Source organism: Tuber melanosporum, assembly GCF_000151645.1.
Source record: "Tuber melanosporum whole genome shotgun sequence assembly, scaffold_154, strain Mel28".
In the NCBI taxonomy this organism is placed as follows: Eukaryota; Fungi; Ascomycota; class Pezizomycetes; order Pezizales; family Tuberaceae; genus Tuber; species Tuber melanosporum.
In genome coordinates, this window is record NW_003298813.1 from 87141 (window position 1) to 99623 (window position 12483).

The 12483-nt window shown below is 49.0% G+C and overlaps 3 protein-coding genes; 2 read left to right on the forward strand and 1 right to left on the reverse strand.

Annotated features, from left to right (window-relative positions):
* The first annotated feature begins 369 nt into the window (after positions 1-369).
* On the forward strand, positions 370-1993 carry GSTUM_00002981001 (uncharacterized protein). XM_002836608.2 has 4 exons: positions 370-543; positions 624-1058; positions 1109-1723; positions 1772-1993. Exons 2-4 carry the CDS (start codon positions 810-812, stop codon positions 1910-1912), a joined length of 1005 nt encoding a protein of 334 aa, XP_002836654.1. The 5' UTR covers positions 370-543; positions 624-809; the 3' UTR covers positions 1913-1993.
* A 637-nt stretch (positions 1994-2630) lies between these two features.
* Positions 2631-4578, forward strand: GSTUM_00002982001 (uncharacterized protein). XM_002836609.2 has 6 exons: positions 2631-2970; positions 3045-3138; positions 3202-3438; positions 3517-3727; positions 3785-3856; positions 3990-4578. The coding sequence occupies exons 1-6, from the start codon at positions 2818-2820 to the stop codon at positions 4114-4116; spliced, it is 894 nt and encodes a 297-aa protein (XP_002836655.1). The 5' UTR covers positions 2631-2817; the 3' UTR covers positions 4117-4578.
* A 1308-nt stretch (positions 4579-5886) lies between these two features.
* Positions 5887-12265, reverse strand: GSTUM_00002983001 (uncharacterized protein; the record flags this gene model as incomplete). XM_002836610.2 has 5 exons in its annotated part: positions 5887-6586; positions 6662-7536; positions 7639-9706; positions 9857-9936; positions 10021-12265. 5 exons carry the CDS (start codon positions 12263-12265, stop codon positions 6527-6529), a joined length of 5328 nt encoding a protein of 1775 aa, XP_002836656.1. The 3' UTR covers positions 5887-6526.
* Positions 12266-12483: the final 218 nt, after the last annotated feature.

The following is a 12483-nucleotide window of genomic DNA, read 5'->3' on the forward strand; positions in this document are numbered from 1 at the left end:
TTCTGTCGGCCCCATACTCATACAATTCTCTGAAGGCAAGGGGGCTATGGACACACCCGGGCTGCTGGGTATGGGCTGTGGATCTCTGAAGGGGAGGGGGAGATTTTCGAGAGTCGCGATACAATAGTGGCTATTTCTTCTGTTTCCCCGGACAGCCTCTACTGTACGGGTGGGTTAACGGACAGTCCTGGTATGAGAATGGCAAGTGGTCACAGGGATCAAGTTGCCCAGCCCCAGTATTTCCTTTCCATAGTCCATCCAGGGGGATTGGTGGTATCATACTGTAGGATGGGGACTGATTCGTATTATATCATTGACACCTGCCAAAATTTGGGATCTGACCCTTTTGTCGGTTTTCCTGGGCACTATCGTGCAGGGTCATGTCGAATGCCGTAGGGGCTCCTACTTGCAGACGGCAAGAGGAGAGCCTAGTGGGGGGTCTGCCTTCCCCTCTTTTCCGGGCCGAGCCCACAAGTTAGATGGGAATGGTGTATGATTTGCATTGCATCGGGGGAACCGCTCAATATAATCGTGCATGCTGTCGTATGCTAAACTTCCTTCCCGGCGTCGCTTACATCTTCCCTATCTGTTCGCGAAGCTCTAACTGAACATGCATAACGAAGTGGGAAATATTATTACCCTGCCTCCGTTTCTATTTTTCTTATCTCTAAATCGCCTGGCAGGCCTTCGGCTGCGCATGATAGAATGGCTCATAAAAAGCCCCGTTGGGACCCTCAAATTATTGGAGAGGATGCAAACCTAGAAGCACAAGAGCATAGGGGAAAAAAAAACTACAGAAGAAATACCGAATGTCTAGCAAGCCGATTTTCCTTGCAACTCATCCGAGGTCGTGTTCGACGGCTTTCGAAAGGGTTATGATGACTAGGGAGGACTTGAGGTGTGTACATGAGCCGTTTGGCGATGCTTTCTACTTCGGCGGAGAGAGGATTGGTGAGAGGTATTTTGGGAAAGAACACCAAGGTGTCAGGGACAAAAGCGGATTTTCCGAAACTACTTACCGAGACGTGGTCAGCAACATTAGCGGTGGGGGAGAAGATGTTTGCATCTCCTGCGGAAAGCACTGGGATACTGTGCTAATCGAGTCTAGGGGAAAAGAGTCTTCTTGAAAGATATGGCCTACTATATCATCCCTTACGATTCATCTGCTGGAATTGGGGGAATCGCTCCCTCGCTTCGATTGGGAATCCACGAGGGGGAGGGATGTGACACCAATGGGCGTTCTAATGATGCTTCTAATGAGAGTACCGACGGAATTAGGGATGTCTCTCCGGAAGATAACGACAATCCATCCGTTATCCCTCTTTCAACCTTGAAGAACTACCATTTCAACTTTCTGATCCGCCATCCCCGCCGTGCGATCCCGTCTTTCTACCGCTGCACGGTTCCCCCGCTTTCCGAGAAGACTGGTTTCGACTACTTCCTCCCTTCGGAAGCTGGATACCGCGAATTACGAGTTTTCTTCGATTACCTCCGCGCCAAAGGTCTTATCGGGGGTAAAGACGGCGCAGAGGTATGCCTCATTGATGCAGATGACCTCCTCGACCATCCTAAGGAGGTAGTCCAGAAATACTGTGAGAGCGTGGGGCTGGAGTTCAATGAGAGCATGCTTGTGTGGGAAGCAGGGGGTTGTAGTGATTTTGATAAGTGGAAAGGATTTCACGAGGATGCTATTGAGAGCAAGGGATTGAGGCCTAGGGAGAAGGTAGGTTTGCAGGGCTTTTCTATATGAGTCGTAGCTAACTATTCGTAGAAAGTTTTTAGGACAGCTGAGGAGGAATATGCGAGCTGGGTTGAGAAATATGGCGAGGAGGGCGCCAGGATAATAGAGAAAGCTGTAGATGCGAACTTGAGGGACTATGAATACTTGAAGCAGTTTAAGATGAACGTCTAGACAAATGGGAACAACAGGGCTTGATCGGTTATAGTTTGTTTTATTGGATTCAATGAACTGTATGCGGTAGTTATACCCTTGATACTACCGGCACGATACAATGCCGTATATGGGGTGTGGGATACTTGTAAGTTAATGGGGAACCCGGGTTCCAGAAAACCAGGTCGCCAATCTCCGGAACTGGGGGCTGAGTGCATCAACAAAAAACGTCCCGTCCCGGAATTAGAAACGCCCCATCTGTAACCTAACCTACACGACCATCTACGGTACGAGTACTCGAGTCCTTGGGGTAAGATTATGTCCGTGAGTACAAGTACCGGTACGAGTACGAGCACACCGGCAAGGCGTGTGACTAGAGCCTTGAGTATGATGCTCGAGTGTTCGAGCAAATATCTGATGGAGTTGCCTCCCCCCTATCATACCGGTATAACTTTTGCGAAAATGTGGTTGCTCAGGTTTAATCTCACCCCAGGTATGATATGATACCCGTCTCGTACTCGAGTATCTATACTGGTATCATACTTGTACCCCCAAGCCTCCAAACACAAGGCACTTTTACCAGGAGGTTACCCGGCCTGGTTTCCAAAACCCCCGCCCCGTGTTGATGCTTCCGAATAGGGTTTATGGTGACTAACACGCCCTTCGTCAGTGGGGGAACACAGTCCCGATGAGCGAGTGAATTACCGGTCCGAAGCCCACCTTTCCAACTTTCCTTCAAGAGTCAGACCTCGCTCCTTTCTCTCTCTGCAGCACCCTAATATCTTATTCCCCCTTTTATCCCTTCGTCTTGACAACAGCGGGGGTTATCGATCATCAAACAACATCTCGCTCCAAGCCCTCTCCCTCTCCGGTGTTAACGAGGCAACGGTTGCTAGGCCTATCACATCATCATCATCTACATCGTCATGCGGCTCTATCAGTGCTCTGTAATCGCCGCTTTGTCGTCGGTCGCGCTGGCAAGTTTCAGTTGCGAGGCAGTCGTAGATGGAATCAAGTGGAGTCTGAAGGAGCTTCAAGGCCCGTATTCTGTGACCACAGGAGAGGAGTCGTTTCCTACCGTGAGTCCCCCCGCATTACTTTGTGCGTTGTGGTGATGGAGGGGTGAGAGACTGATTTCTTTTTTTTGTGATAGGTAACGAATACTACCTGGACGATCAATCCGTGCGGGCCTATACAGAAGAATAAGGTGGATCATCCGAAGGCACAGTGTCCACATGGTACGCAAGGTTAGTTTCGCTTGATCCAGGATAGATTTGTTGTATGGCTTGACTGATGCATGATGAACACAGTTTGTGGTATCGAGCGCGTGACGGACGACGGAGGGACTACAAGCATTCACAAAATTATTCCGATCGCGGGAGATATTGATGGTCGGCGTGTAGATGAAAAGGTTACACGGTTGAAGACTTCAGAATCGCATGCGGATTCGGGGAAAGAAGGGCTGAGGGTTGTGCTTAATGGTGGACTATACGAGAAGAAGCCTCAACAAGCGGTAGTTGAGTTCATCTGTGATCCGGAGAAGACGGGTCTAGAAGGCTTGAAGAAGGAAGGGGGGGAGGGGGAGGGGAGCGAAAAGGGGAGGAGGAGTGAGGAGAGGAAAGGAGATGGCGATAAGGGATCGGAGAAGAAGGATCCAAAAGAGGGTGAAAGTGCGGAGGAGCAGAGTTTGAAATTCATCAACTACGATACCACCAATGCCGAAAGGAACGTGCTGAGATTGGAGTGGAGGACAAAGTATGCCTGTGAAAGTCTTGAGAAGGATCCAGACGCGGACCAAGGACACCACTGGGGATTCTTTACCTGGTTTATCATCATGTAATACCCCACCCACTTTCTTTAAGCTGCGCTAACATACACGCTCAAAATTTTTAGTTTGTTCCTAGGCGTTGCAGCATATTTGATTTTCGGCTCCTGGCTAAACCACAACCGCTATGGCGCAAGAGGGTACTTTCCTGCTCTTCCCTCCTCATCAGCTCCCCGTCGTTTCTCCCCATTTCTCCTAACACCCCAATCCAGACGGAAAAAACAAACATTTTAACTTCAAAAGGTAGTCGACTAATTATTCTTCGGGCAACAGCTGGGACCTCCTTCCTCACAGTGATACCATTCGGGATCTACCATATCTACTAAAGGACTGGGCACGAAGGGTTTTAGGGACGTTGCAGGGTAGGGGCGGTGGGCGGGGTGGCTACAGTGCGGTTTGAAGGTGGCGTATGGGGTCTGGTTTTCGGTGGAGTACTGTTATGCGGTGCAATGCCTCTTTTCTTTGTTGCTCTTTTTATTTCTCGCTCCTTTTCTTGACTGCGTTTTGTGCGGGTTCCTACCAGCCACGAAAGTACTTACTGCAGTGATTGTAGTTTTTCTTCTTCTTTTCGTCTTTCTCCCCTTTCCTCCTGTGCGTAGCTACTGATTTTATATATTTTTTCCCCAGTTTTTTTTTTTTTTGATTGGCTCAGTTCTCGTATTGGGGTTTATTTCAGTGGTGGGATAGAGGTTGAATATATATATCTATTTTGTAGTGGGCTTTAATGCTAAGCTCAAATCTAGCCTTCAATACGAATTTGGAGGCATATTTGTCGTTGATCGTGGGTTTTGGGGGTACTGTACCGTATGGTGGTCATTAGTACCAAATGCTGGTTGCGATTAAAAGGTTGTTCTTGGCTTGACCTTGTTTTAGATCGCCGGGTGATAAGCGAGGTGCCATTCGTAATTTTGGGCCCGGCTGCATACCGATCGACTGGTTGGTGGCTTCTGCAACTCCCGGGAGGGGGGGGGCTGAACAAAATGGTGGAGTTCGGTCCGGAACACGAGTCGTCACTCGGTGTTTGGTGACAGTTTGCAGGGTTTCTAGAGTACGAGACGAGGTACGAGTCTATACTTAATAATAATCCGAGGGAATCCGAGGGAAACTTCCTTATGGAAGTTTTTTCCTTTCCCCCTCCTACGCTACGCTTTTTATACCTTTTTATATAAACTAATACCTTGTGTGGGTTTGTTGTGTCATACCGTGGAGTGAGGAGTCATGAATTCTGTCCACGAGTAGATCTCACTATAAGGCGAACGTACTGCCAGGCTACGGTATCATATCAACCGAATACCCGAATGTCTCCCCCGCACTCAAGAAATTTATAACCTCTTTTTGCCCTTATAATATTATGTCCCCCACAAGTGGGGAATGATCCCGCTGGTATCGTAGTAAGTCATGCGGGTGGAATGCTGTCTGTATTGGTGGTGGTATTTTTCTCGAAGGGCAAAATTCTCTTGCTGCTCGCTTTTTATTTTTGTTCTCTCTTTTTTTTTAGGTGAGGTGGGATTTTGGCATAAATTGTGATATATGTCCAGAGTGGGGGTGTGTGTTCATGCTGAACTATCAGGTCCTCTTGGCTAGCAGTCTTCCTGTATGTACTAGTAGAGTGCGTTTGAAGAAAGAAAGTTTGGAATGAAGGCTTCAGAATGGCTGTGAAAGAGGTACTATAATAATTATAATATCGGACTTTTTTTGTTTTTCTTCTTTTGCTCGAGGTCTTACTGTAGCCACGGTATCACACAATCCTTAAATTAACTGATATAAGCGTACTGCCCAATGTCGATAGGAGGTAGACGGAGAATGGAACCTTGGGAGACTTTTTTTATTTTGTTTTTTTATTGGTTGGTGGGTGGGCTGCAGAGAACATTTCTTCTTGTATGATACGCCTTTTGAAACAGCTCGAACAGCACAGTACAGCATATTATGAGTAAACTGTATGACATAATAGACGTGATAATTCAACAATCTATCGTATTAGGCTCCATTGAAATCTTACTATTTGTTATTGGGAGCTAATCTAGCATACCGTGCTCGATGTACCTGTGTATCGCCCTCCGGATAGGATAAGGTATATATTATAATAGGACAGCCTTCTTTATCTATCCCAGCTTTAACTAGCGACTCAACATGGATTATGATGGGGAGCCCGGTGAAATCATGTATATATAATTGTAAAGGTTTATTGCTGTATTGACTATTCTGGACCTTCTGGTATCCAATGTCTAACACTCCGTCCATACAGTAGCTAACGTAACATGACCAATAACAGCTGATTCCTAACGCCAAAGAAATTAAATATCCCTTAATCCCAATGCCTCTGTCTCCACTCAAACTTATGAGCGATTGCTTTTCCATCCTTTTGTCCACACCGCGGATATCCTCATCTCTCTCGCCTCTCGCGTCCCTGGTAATATTATGGTAACACGGACATATTACTCAACCCCACTCGCACTCGCCTTGTCGCCGAGACTCCTACCGGTAGTGTGTAAATGAAATTTCCCCAATGATGACAATGAAATGAAATGAGCAAGAGAAGAAAAAGAGAACCCCAAACAGGAAAAAAAGAGAACTCCCAAGTAATTCTAAAAGGAAAAACGCTAGATCGGTATAAACAGAAACCCCAGACTCCACTTGCCCACGATCCCCTATCCCAATGCGCAAAGCTGATAGACAGTGTCCCCTACACGGGCATATGATATATGCGCCAAAGTGAGTATGCACTACCTAAGGAATGAAAATGACAAAAGAAATGAAGAGAAAAAAAGGAAAAAGATCCAGAGTGGGAGGTGAGGTGGAGGGCTATTCGACTAGTATCTTAGTTTGCCAACAATGGAAAAGGTATATGCTGCTTCGGCCTCGCCTTTCATCTATTCCAGGAATACTGCATTAGCGCGCAGCCCCATTGACAATTTGACTTTCGGAAAGAGGGTGGGGGAACATACCTGCATCATATAAACAATGCTCTTCGCGCCAATACCGCCCACACCCCCCGGAACACCAGTGCCATTCTCCTCACCCTCGCCAACAAGCACGCTAACAGCGATACCAGTTCTAGCTACACGCTCGAAGGACGATTCTCCCAATACCTCATCGAGGAATACCAACGTCCCCGCTTTATTCGTCACAACGATTCTCTTTTCATCTCCGGTACTCAGGCTATTCGGTTGTTTCTGGCTTGCGTTTACAGGCTTGAGAATGCTCAATCTCGAATTTCCAAGATCTCTCCACTTGGAAGCGTTTTCACGGCGGTAAAGTCGGATTTTGAAGACAGGGTTGCCATCCACTACGGGCATGCTTAGGGCAGAAGGGCTTCCTCTGCGGGAATCACCTGCATTGCTCGAAGAACTGGATGCAACTGAACTGAGGGGGCTCTTGAACATGCGATTGTGTTGGCGGAATCTAGAGAATGCTGAAGAAAGGCTGCCGACTGAGGTCTCCGATGGCCCAGAAGATATGATACTTCCTGAATTACTGTCTGCGATCCCATTGCGATAAGTTTTTGATCTTCCCCAGCTTCCCCAACCTCTCTTGACGCTCCCACCAGCGGTAGTGGACGAGGCTTCGCTGATTCCCATCTCGGAAGATGCTAGTGAGCTCAGAAGCGTACTCGGAGCTTGGTAGTTTACCGGGTACACTCTGCTGTTGTTGATCGCGTTGTAAAGGGTTTCGCATTCGGCGGGAGATCTGCAGCGAAGCATAAGACTTGCGCCAGAAAATTTGGAGTTTGGAGGGGTTCTGATAGAAACATCAACGGCAGTACCACGTCGAACGGGTGTAACAGGACTTAGATCGAGACTAAACACTGGCGTTGTAGATCCTAGCGATGTCTCAGACAGTTTTTGTGGCAATGCGATATCCGTTGAGGGCGTATTCTTATCGGTAAAGTTATCGGTGCCAGGCTTTTCGGACGGGGTAGCACTACCCGGGGTAGATGGGGGTGACCCAGATGGGAAACTCTCAATATGCCCGGGGGTTATTATAATTCTGCATTCATTCGAGTGCAGTTTCTCCCACTGGTTTATGGCCCATGCAAACACCCAAGCTCGGAACTTGTATGCGGGCGGAGCAGATGCTTGAATAGTAGGAGCAGAAGAGGCCAAAGTCAGGGAGGAAGGTCTTTGCCTTGGAAGCGAAATTATCCCCGACGGCTCCTTAGAAACCCGCCTGGGGATGGACAGCATCGGGGGAGGATAGTCTCCATCTTCTTCTTCAGAACAGATGGAAACGACATCGTCGGATTCCTCCTCTTCTGACGAGGATTCCTCTGAGCTTGACGATACAGATTCATCGTCCGCCGTTTCATCGTTATTTCCTTTTTCTTTAAACTGTAGATTTATTTCCTCTTTCTCTTCCTCTTCCTCAGATTCCGACTCAGATCCCGAAGGCGATGATGGATCGTATTCATGCTTGAGGGGACTGGAAGTGCGGCGACGGCCATTAAAGCCAGATTTGCCAGAAGACGGAGAAGAGTTGCTAGGCATTGAAAGAATTACTGGTGACCGAGAGGGAGGGTTTGAATCGCGTGATTGGGAGGTGGTAAGGACTCTATGAGGGGGCACCGGAGGAGGTACATCGGTCTTCGTGCCCTTTTTAACTGGGGTTAGAGATCCTAGCTCCTCGGGCTTAGGGTCGGGGGAGAGATTTGGTGCATCCTCGAACGGTGACCTTAGGGCGGGCTTCTCTAGGGCAGCGGTGGAGCGGGCCTCATCATCGAGATGGATTGACCTTGTGCGCGAAAGGGTATTGGTTGGGGCGGGCGCTAGATAGTTGGAGGGCTCTGACGGGCCAAGCGAGAGAGTGTCGGGGTCGTTGTTGATAGTTGAATTCCTTCTCGATGACGAAGGCTTACTGGCTTTGCGGGAGCGCTGGAGACTTGGACTCCGACCCTCACTGGGGGCCGAGTACCTGTCGCTCAATGTATGCAAGGACGCCGAATGACGAAGAGGTGGGGAAGCAAGAAGATCTTGAGCTCCCAGCCCCTGCTCGGCATCGGTCTTCGCTTCGGGAGTCTTGAAATGCCCGCCGAGGAACCAGTATCCACCTGCGATGCATGGCATCATAGCAAAGTCGGGCGGGAGAACCTCACAATGCTCCGCTGGTTTAGGTCCATTTGTGCCCTCTGCCCCGGAAGCATTTTCTAACGGTGGCTTGACTGTCTTCGGGGGTTCAACAACCAAGGGTGCTGGTTCTTGTTTTGGCGTTGCCCTATCAGACTCAAGGAATGAAAAAACGTCGCCAACGCTTTCTGATTTCTCTGATTTCTTCTGTGTTTCCTGTTCTGATTTTTGAGAAAGTGCCTTTGGTGTCTTTGGCCCATGAGAGGAGTGTGGCGGGGCTGGTGATTGCCAACGCGAAGAAAGTGTTCCCTCTTCGGTCAGTGTCTCTAGCGTATGCATTTGATAAGGCTTGTCCGTAAAAGGCCCCTCCGGAGGGATTGGAATCAGTCCGAGCATCTGAACCCATTCAAATCCCGCAGCGGTAGGAGAACCTAAAATGAGAATTTCCCGAAGCTCTTCCTGGCTGCTTGGATCCATTCCCCTGACCATTACGACAATTTCGCCTGCTGCGTCACCCGTCCTAGCAGATATAGCACCCAGGGGGATCGGTGCGAACAAAAGCCATTTATCAGAAACTTCCCCTTCCCCAAACTGGCAGACTAAGATTTCAGTTCGCTCAGGTCTTGCCTTTCCGGGGGGATCACGAAGTATCAATTCGACGTTGCGCTGAAGGACCCTCCCCGACGAGTGGTAGAGCCGCATGTAAAAGCCGTCACGTGCCCGTACACGTTTGGTTGGATCGAGTGAAACATCATACTGGGGGAGCAAAGTGTGAATGTCGGAGACATTAGCAACACTTATTGATGCTGCGGCCTCGTCTTCAATACGTGCTTTTTCCTCTGCAATCTTGCGGCGGGCTATTGCTACAACCCCGTGGAAGGCCGATGTCAATGCCTGTGCGGGTGCTGAAGGCTGTAGGAGATTCATCCTCTAATATCGATAATTTAGTAACATATTCCAATATTTCGTAATGAAGGCATAAAATGAGTTTAAACGCCCACTGATTTCAACGAGGTTTCATGACAATGTGGAGGAGCTCTACGTTCAAAACAAAACTTTTGGAGGTGAAGATGTTCCTACCTTGAAAAGTTTCGCCAAAACCTTTAACCTCACAAGTGGTCTCTTGAGGAGAAATGCCACATCCACTTTTTCGCCTTCGTCTATGGGCTCCGGCGGAGGCGGCATGGCCCAAGTTGATGGATCACCTTCATATGATATAGCGGAAGGGGTTGGCTGTGTGAAACTGTATAGCATCTCTAAACCTTTCCGCGTGAGCTCTTCTTGGTAATCTCTGAATTCCTTCTCATCCTCATAATCCGGTGCTAGGGTCACAACAACATCTTGGAACCCCATTCTCCAAACAGAAAGATACTCTTCATAAACCTTCCTGGCGTCCATAGCCCAAATTAGGAGTTCATTGGGATTTTGCTTAGGCATCCTCTCGTGGACCGTTTTAAGGCGCTCCAGTGAAATTCCCATATCTACAATGGGCCTTGTCGGATTTGTTGCAAAGCCTGTCCGGAAACCGTAGTTGTCAGGCTTCCCTCCACTCAAAGACCGCCGTCTGACAACATCATCTGCACGCTCGAGCACCGTCTGGAAAAGCACAGGGACCACATCTTCGACCAGGGTTCGGAGCTCACGGAGGTATTTGGCTTCCTCGGTGGCTAGTTCAGCCATCAAATCTTGAATGGTGATAGTTGAAACTTTCCGAGACATCTTTCCATGGCTCCTAGTTCTTGTGGCAGACCTCAAGCTTTTACTTGGCTTCGGTACAGAGAGTATTGAGATAAGATCGGCATGCTTTGTGTACTTCCGTTTTAGGCTGGCCTCTTGAGTGAGAAGACTTGGGGTGTAATAAATCTCACCACCCTGTCCCTGGGGAGCCTGCGTAGGAGAAGTTTGGCCCTCTGGGGAAGGATCTCTGGGTTTGATATTAAGAGGTTTAACGGTAGACAAGGAAGCATCTGAAGGTTCCCTTACGGACCCATTATCAGTGTAAGCGCGAGCCTCACCACTGTCGATGGAAGATACAGGCGTGTGTGTTCCTTGAGATCTAGCTCTTGATCCCCTTCTTTTTGGTTTTGGAGGTGAAGGTGAACTACGGATACTTCTCTTCGGTAGTAACGTCTGAGAATCTCCAAGCAAAACGTTGCCACTCGGCCTCAGGGATTCTGTAGTCGGGGGTTTCCTCCCAGCTGAAGCTTCTAGTTCCGGTTGAGACCCAACCTGCGCTCGCGACTCGGAGGAAACCTCAGTGTCTCTGATAGGGTCAGCACCCGGTTGGTGCTCTTGTGTCGCTTGCGAGCCCGATCCCGACCTACTATCCGATCCAGTCTCGGACTCCGACTCCGACTCTGTTTCTGTTTCGGTCTCGGTCTCGGTCTCCGTTTCTGTATAGGTAGCTCTCGCCACCAGCGTCGGAGGGGGTGGTGTTAACTCTTCCGCCGTTACTGGGTCCGTCGCGATCTCATGATCCCCGTCGCTGCCTTCGTCTTGCTCTCCAATAGATTCAACAGGTCTAGAATTTTCAACAAAGTGGTTGAGAAGGTCTAGATCTTCTCCCTCACTGGAAGAAGTCGATTCTGCAGCCTTGGCTGCTGCTTGCAATTCCGCTTGAAACTCTGCCTTGACAGCTTTAAAAAATGAACTTGTAGCAGATGCCAACTTTGGCCCAAATGTCCCAGTGCTGATATCACTCTTCCTCTTTCGAGGTGCAGGATCTACTGATAACTCGGCCTGCTTGAATGACAGAGGCTCAGGCGATGGCGTATCTGTCCGTGCTTCTACCACTTTTGCTTGGCCATCGTCCTGTACTGACAATCTTTTGCTCTTGGCCTTTCTTCTCCTCAGCGACAAATCCTCCATTGGGTGGGGTATTGGTGTTGCAGGAGCACTGACAGAGAACTCCCCTGTTTCGGCCACAGGTTCCTCCGCCGGTGCTGTTAATGTTGTCCTTCTCGCTTCGGCTCTCGTCCGCTTGGGTCTTTCAGGTATCTCTGGTGGCAATCTTGCTTCTTCATCCTTGGGCAGATGTTCTTCCTTAACAGGCGGAGAGGATGGTGAACTTATAGGAGTAGAATCATCTCTTTTGACCTTTCGAGATTCCCGTCGCTTTACAGGATCCGGTGAGGGAGTTGTGGCCTCGTATGGCAGCGGGGACGTTTCTCCCCCAGATGCGAGCTTCTCCCACATCCGGCGACGCTCCGATTTCATCCTTTGGGGGCTAGTCCCCCGTTTTGTTCCGCGTCGCCCAAGAAATTCTAAGAGTGGGTCCTCCGGAGTCATTGGCCTATTGATCCTTCTACTCTTAGATCGGGTTGGGGTAGTAGGTGCAGAATTTGTCTCTAAAGGAAACATAGGCTTTGTAGGCGGCTGTGGTTCCTTCTCCGATTCTGGGTCTGATTCTGTAGTTGACATCGATTCTGTTTCGGATCCAGATTCCGGTTCCGTCTGCTTGATAGACACTGGCGATGAGTGCCGCTCCATAGGCTCTATTTTCTTGATCCTTTCCTTCTCCCTCTTCCTCTCCTCCTGCCTCTGCTTTTCTCTTTCTCTCTCCCTCGCCCTCTCCCTTTCCTTTTCACGCCGTCTTGGCTTTCGCCTTTCCATCTCTGCTTCTAGCTTTAATTTTTCAGCTTCGCGCTTGCGAGCCATCTCTCTCTCCTCCTCACGCTGCCTTTCATGTTCCATCTCACGTTCCATCT

Excerpts from the sequence above, each read along its gene's own strand:
- GSTUM_00002981001 (XM_002836608.2), top strand. The coding sequence starts at position 810 with ATGTCTAGCAAGCCGATTTTCCTTGCAACTCATCCGAGGTCGTGTTCG. Across the intron at positions 1,059-1,108 it reads TTAGCGGTGGGGGAGAAGAT|GGGAAAAGAGTCTTCTTGAA; the intron begins GTTTGCATCTCC and ends AATCGAGTCTAG. Across the intron at positions 1,724-1,771 it reads GATTGAGGCCTAGGGAGAAG|AAAGTTTTTAGGACAGCTGA; the intron begins GTAGGTTTGCAG and ends AACTATTCGTAG.
- GSTUM_00002982001 (XM_002836609.2), top strand. The coding sequence starts at position 2,818 with ATGCGGCTCTATCAGTGCTCTGTAATCGCCGCTTTGTCGTCGGTCGCG. Across the intron at positions 2,971-3,044 it reads GAGAGGAGTCGTTTCCTACC|GTAACGAATACTACCTGGAC; the intron begins GTGAGTCCCCCC and ends TTTTTGTGATAG. Across the intron at positions 3,728-3,784 it reads TTTACCTGGTTTATCATCAT|TTTGTTCCTAGGCGTTGCAG; the intron begins GTAATACCCCAC and ends CAAAATTTTTAG.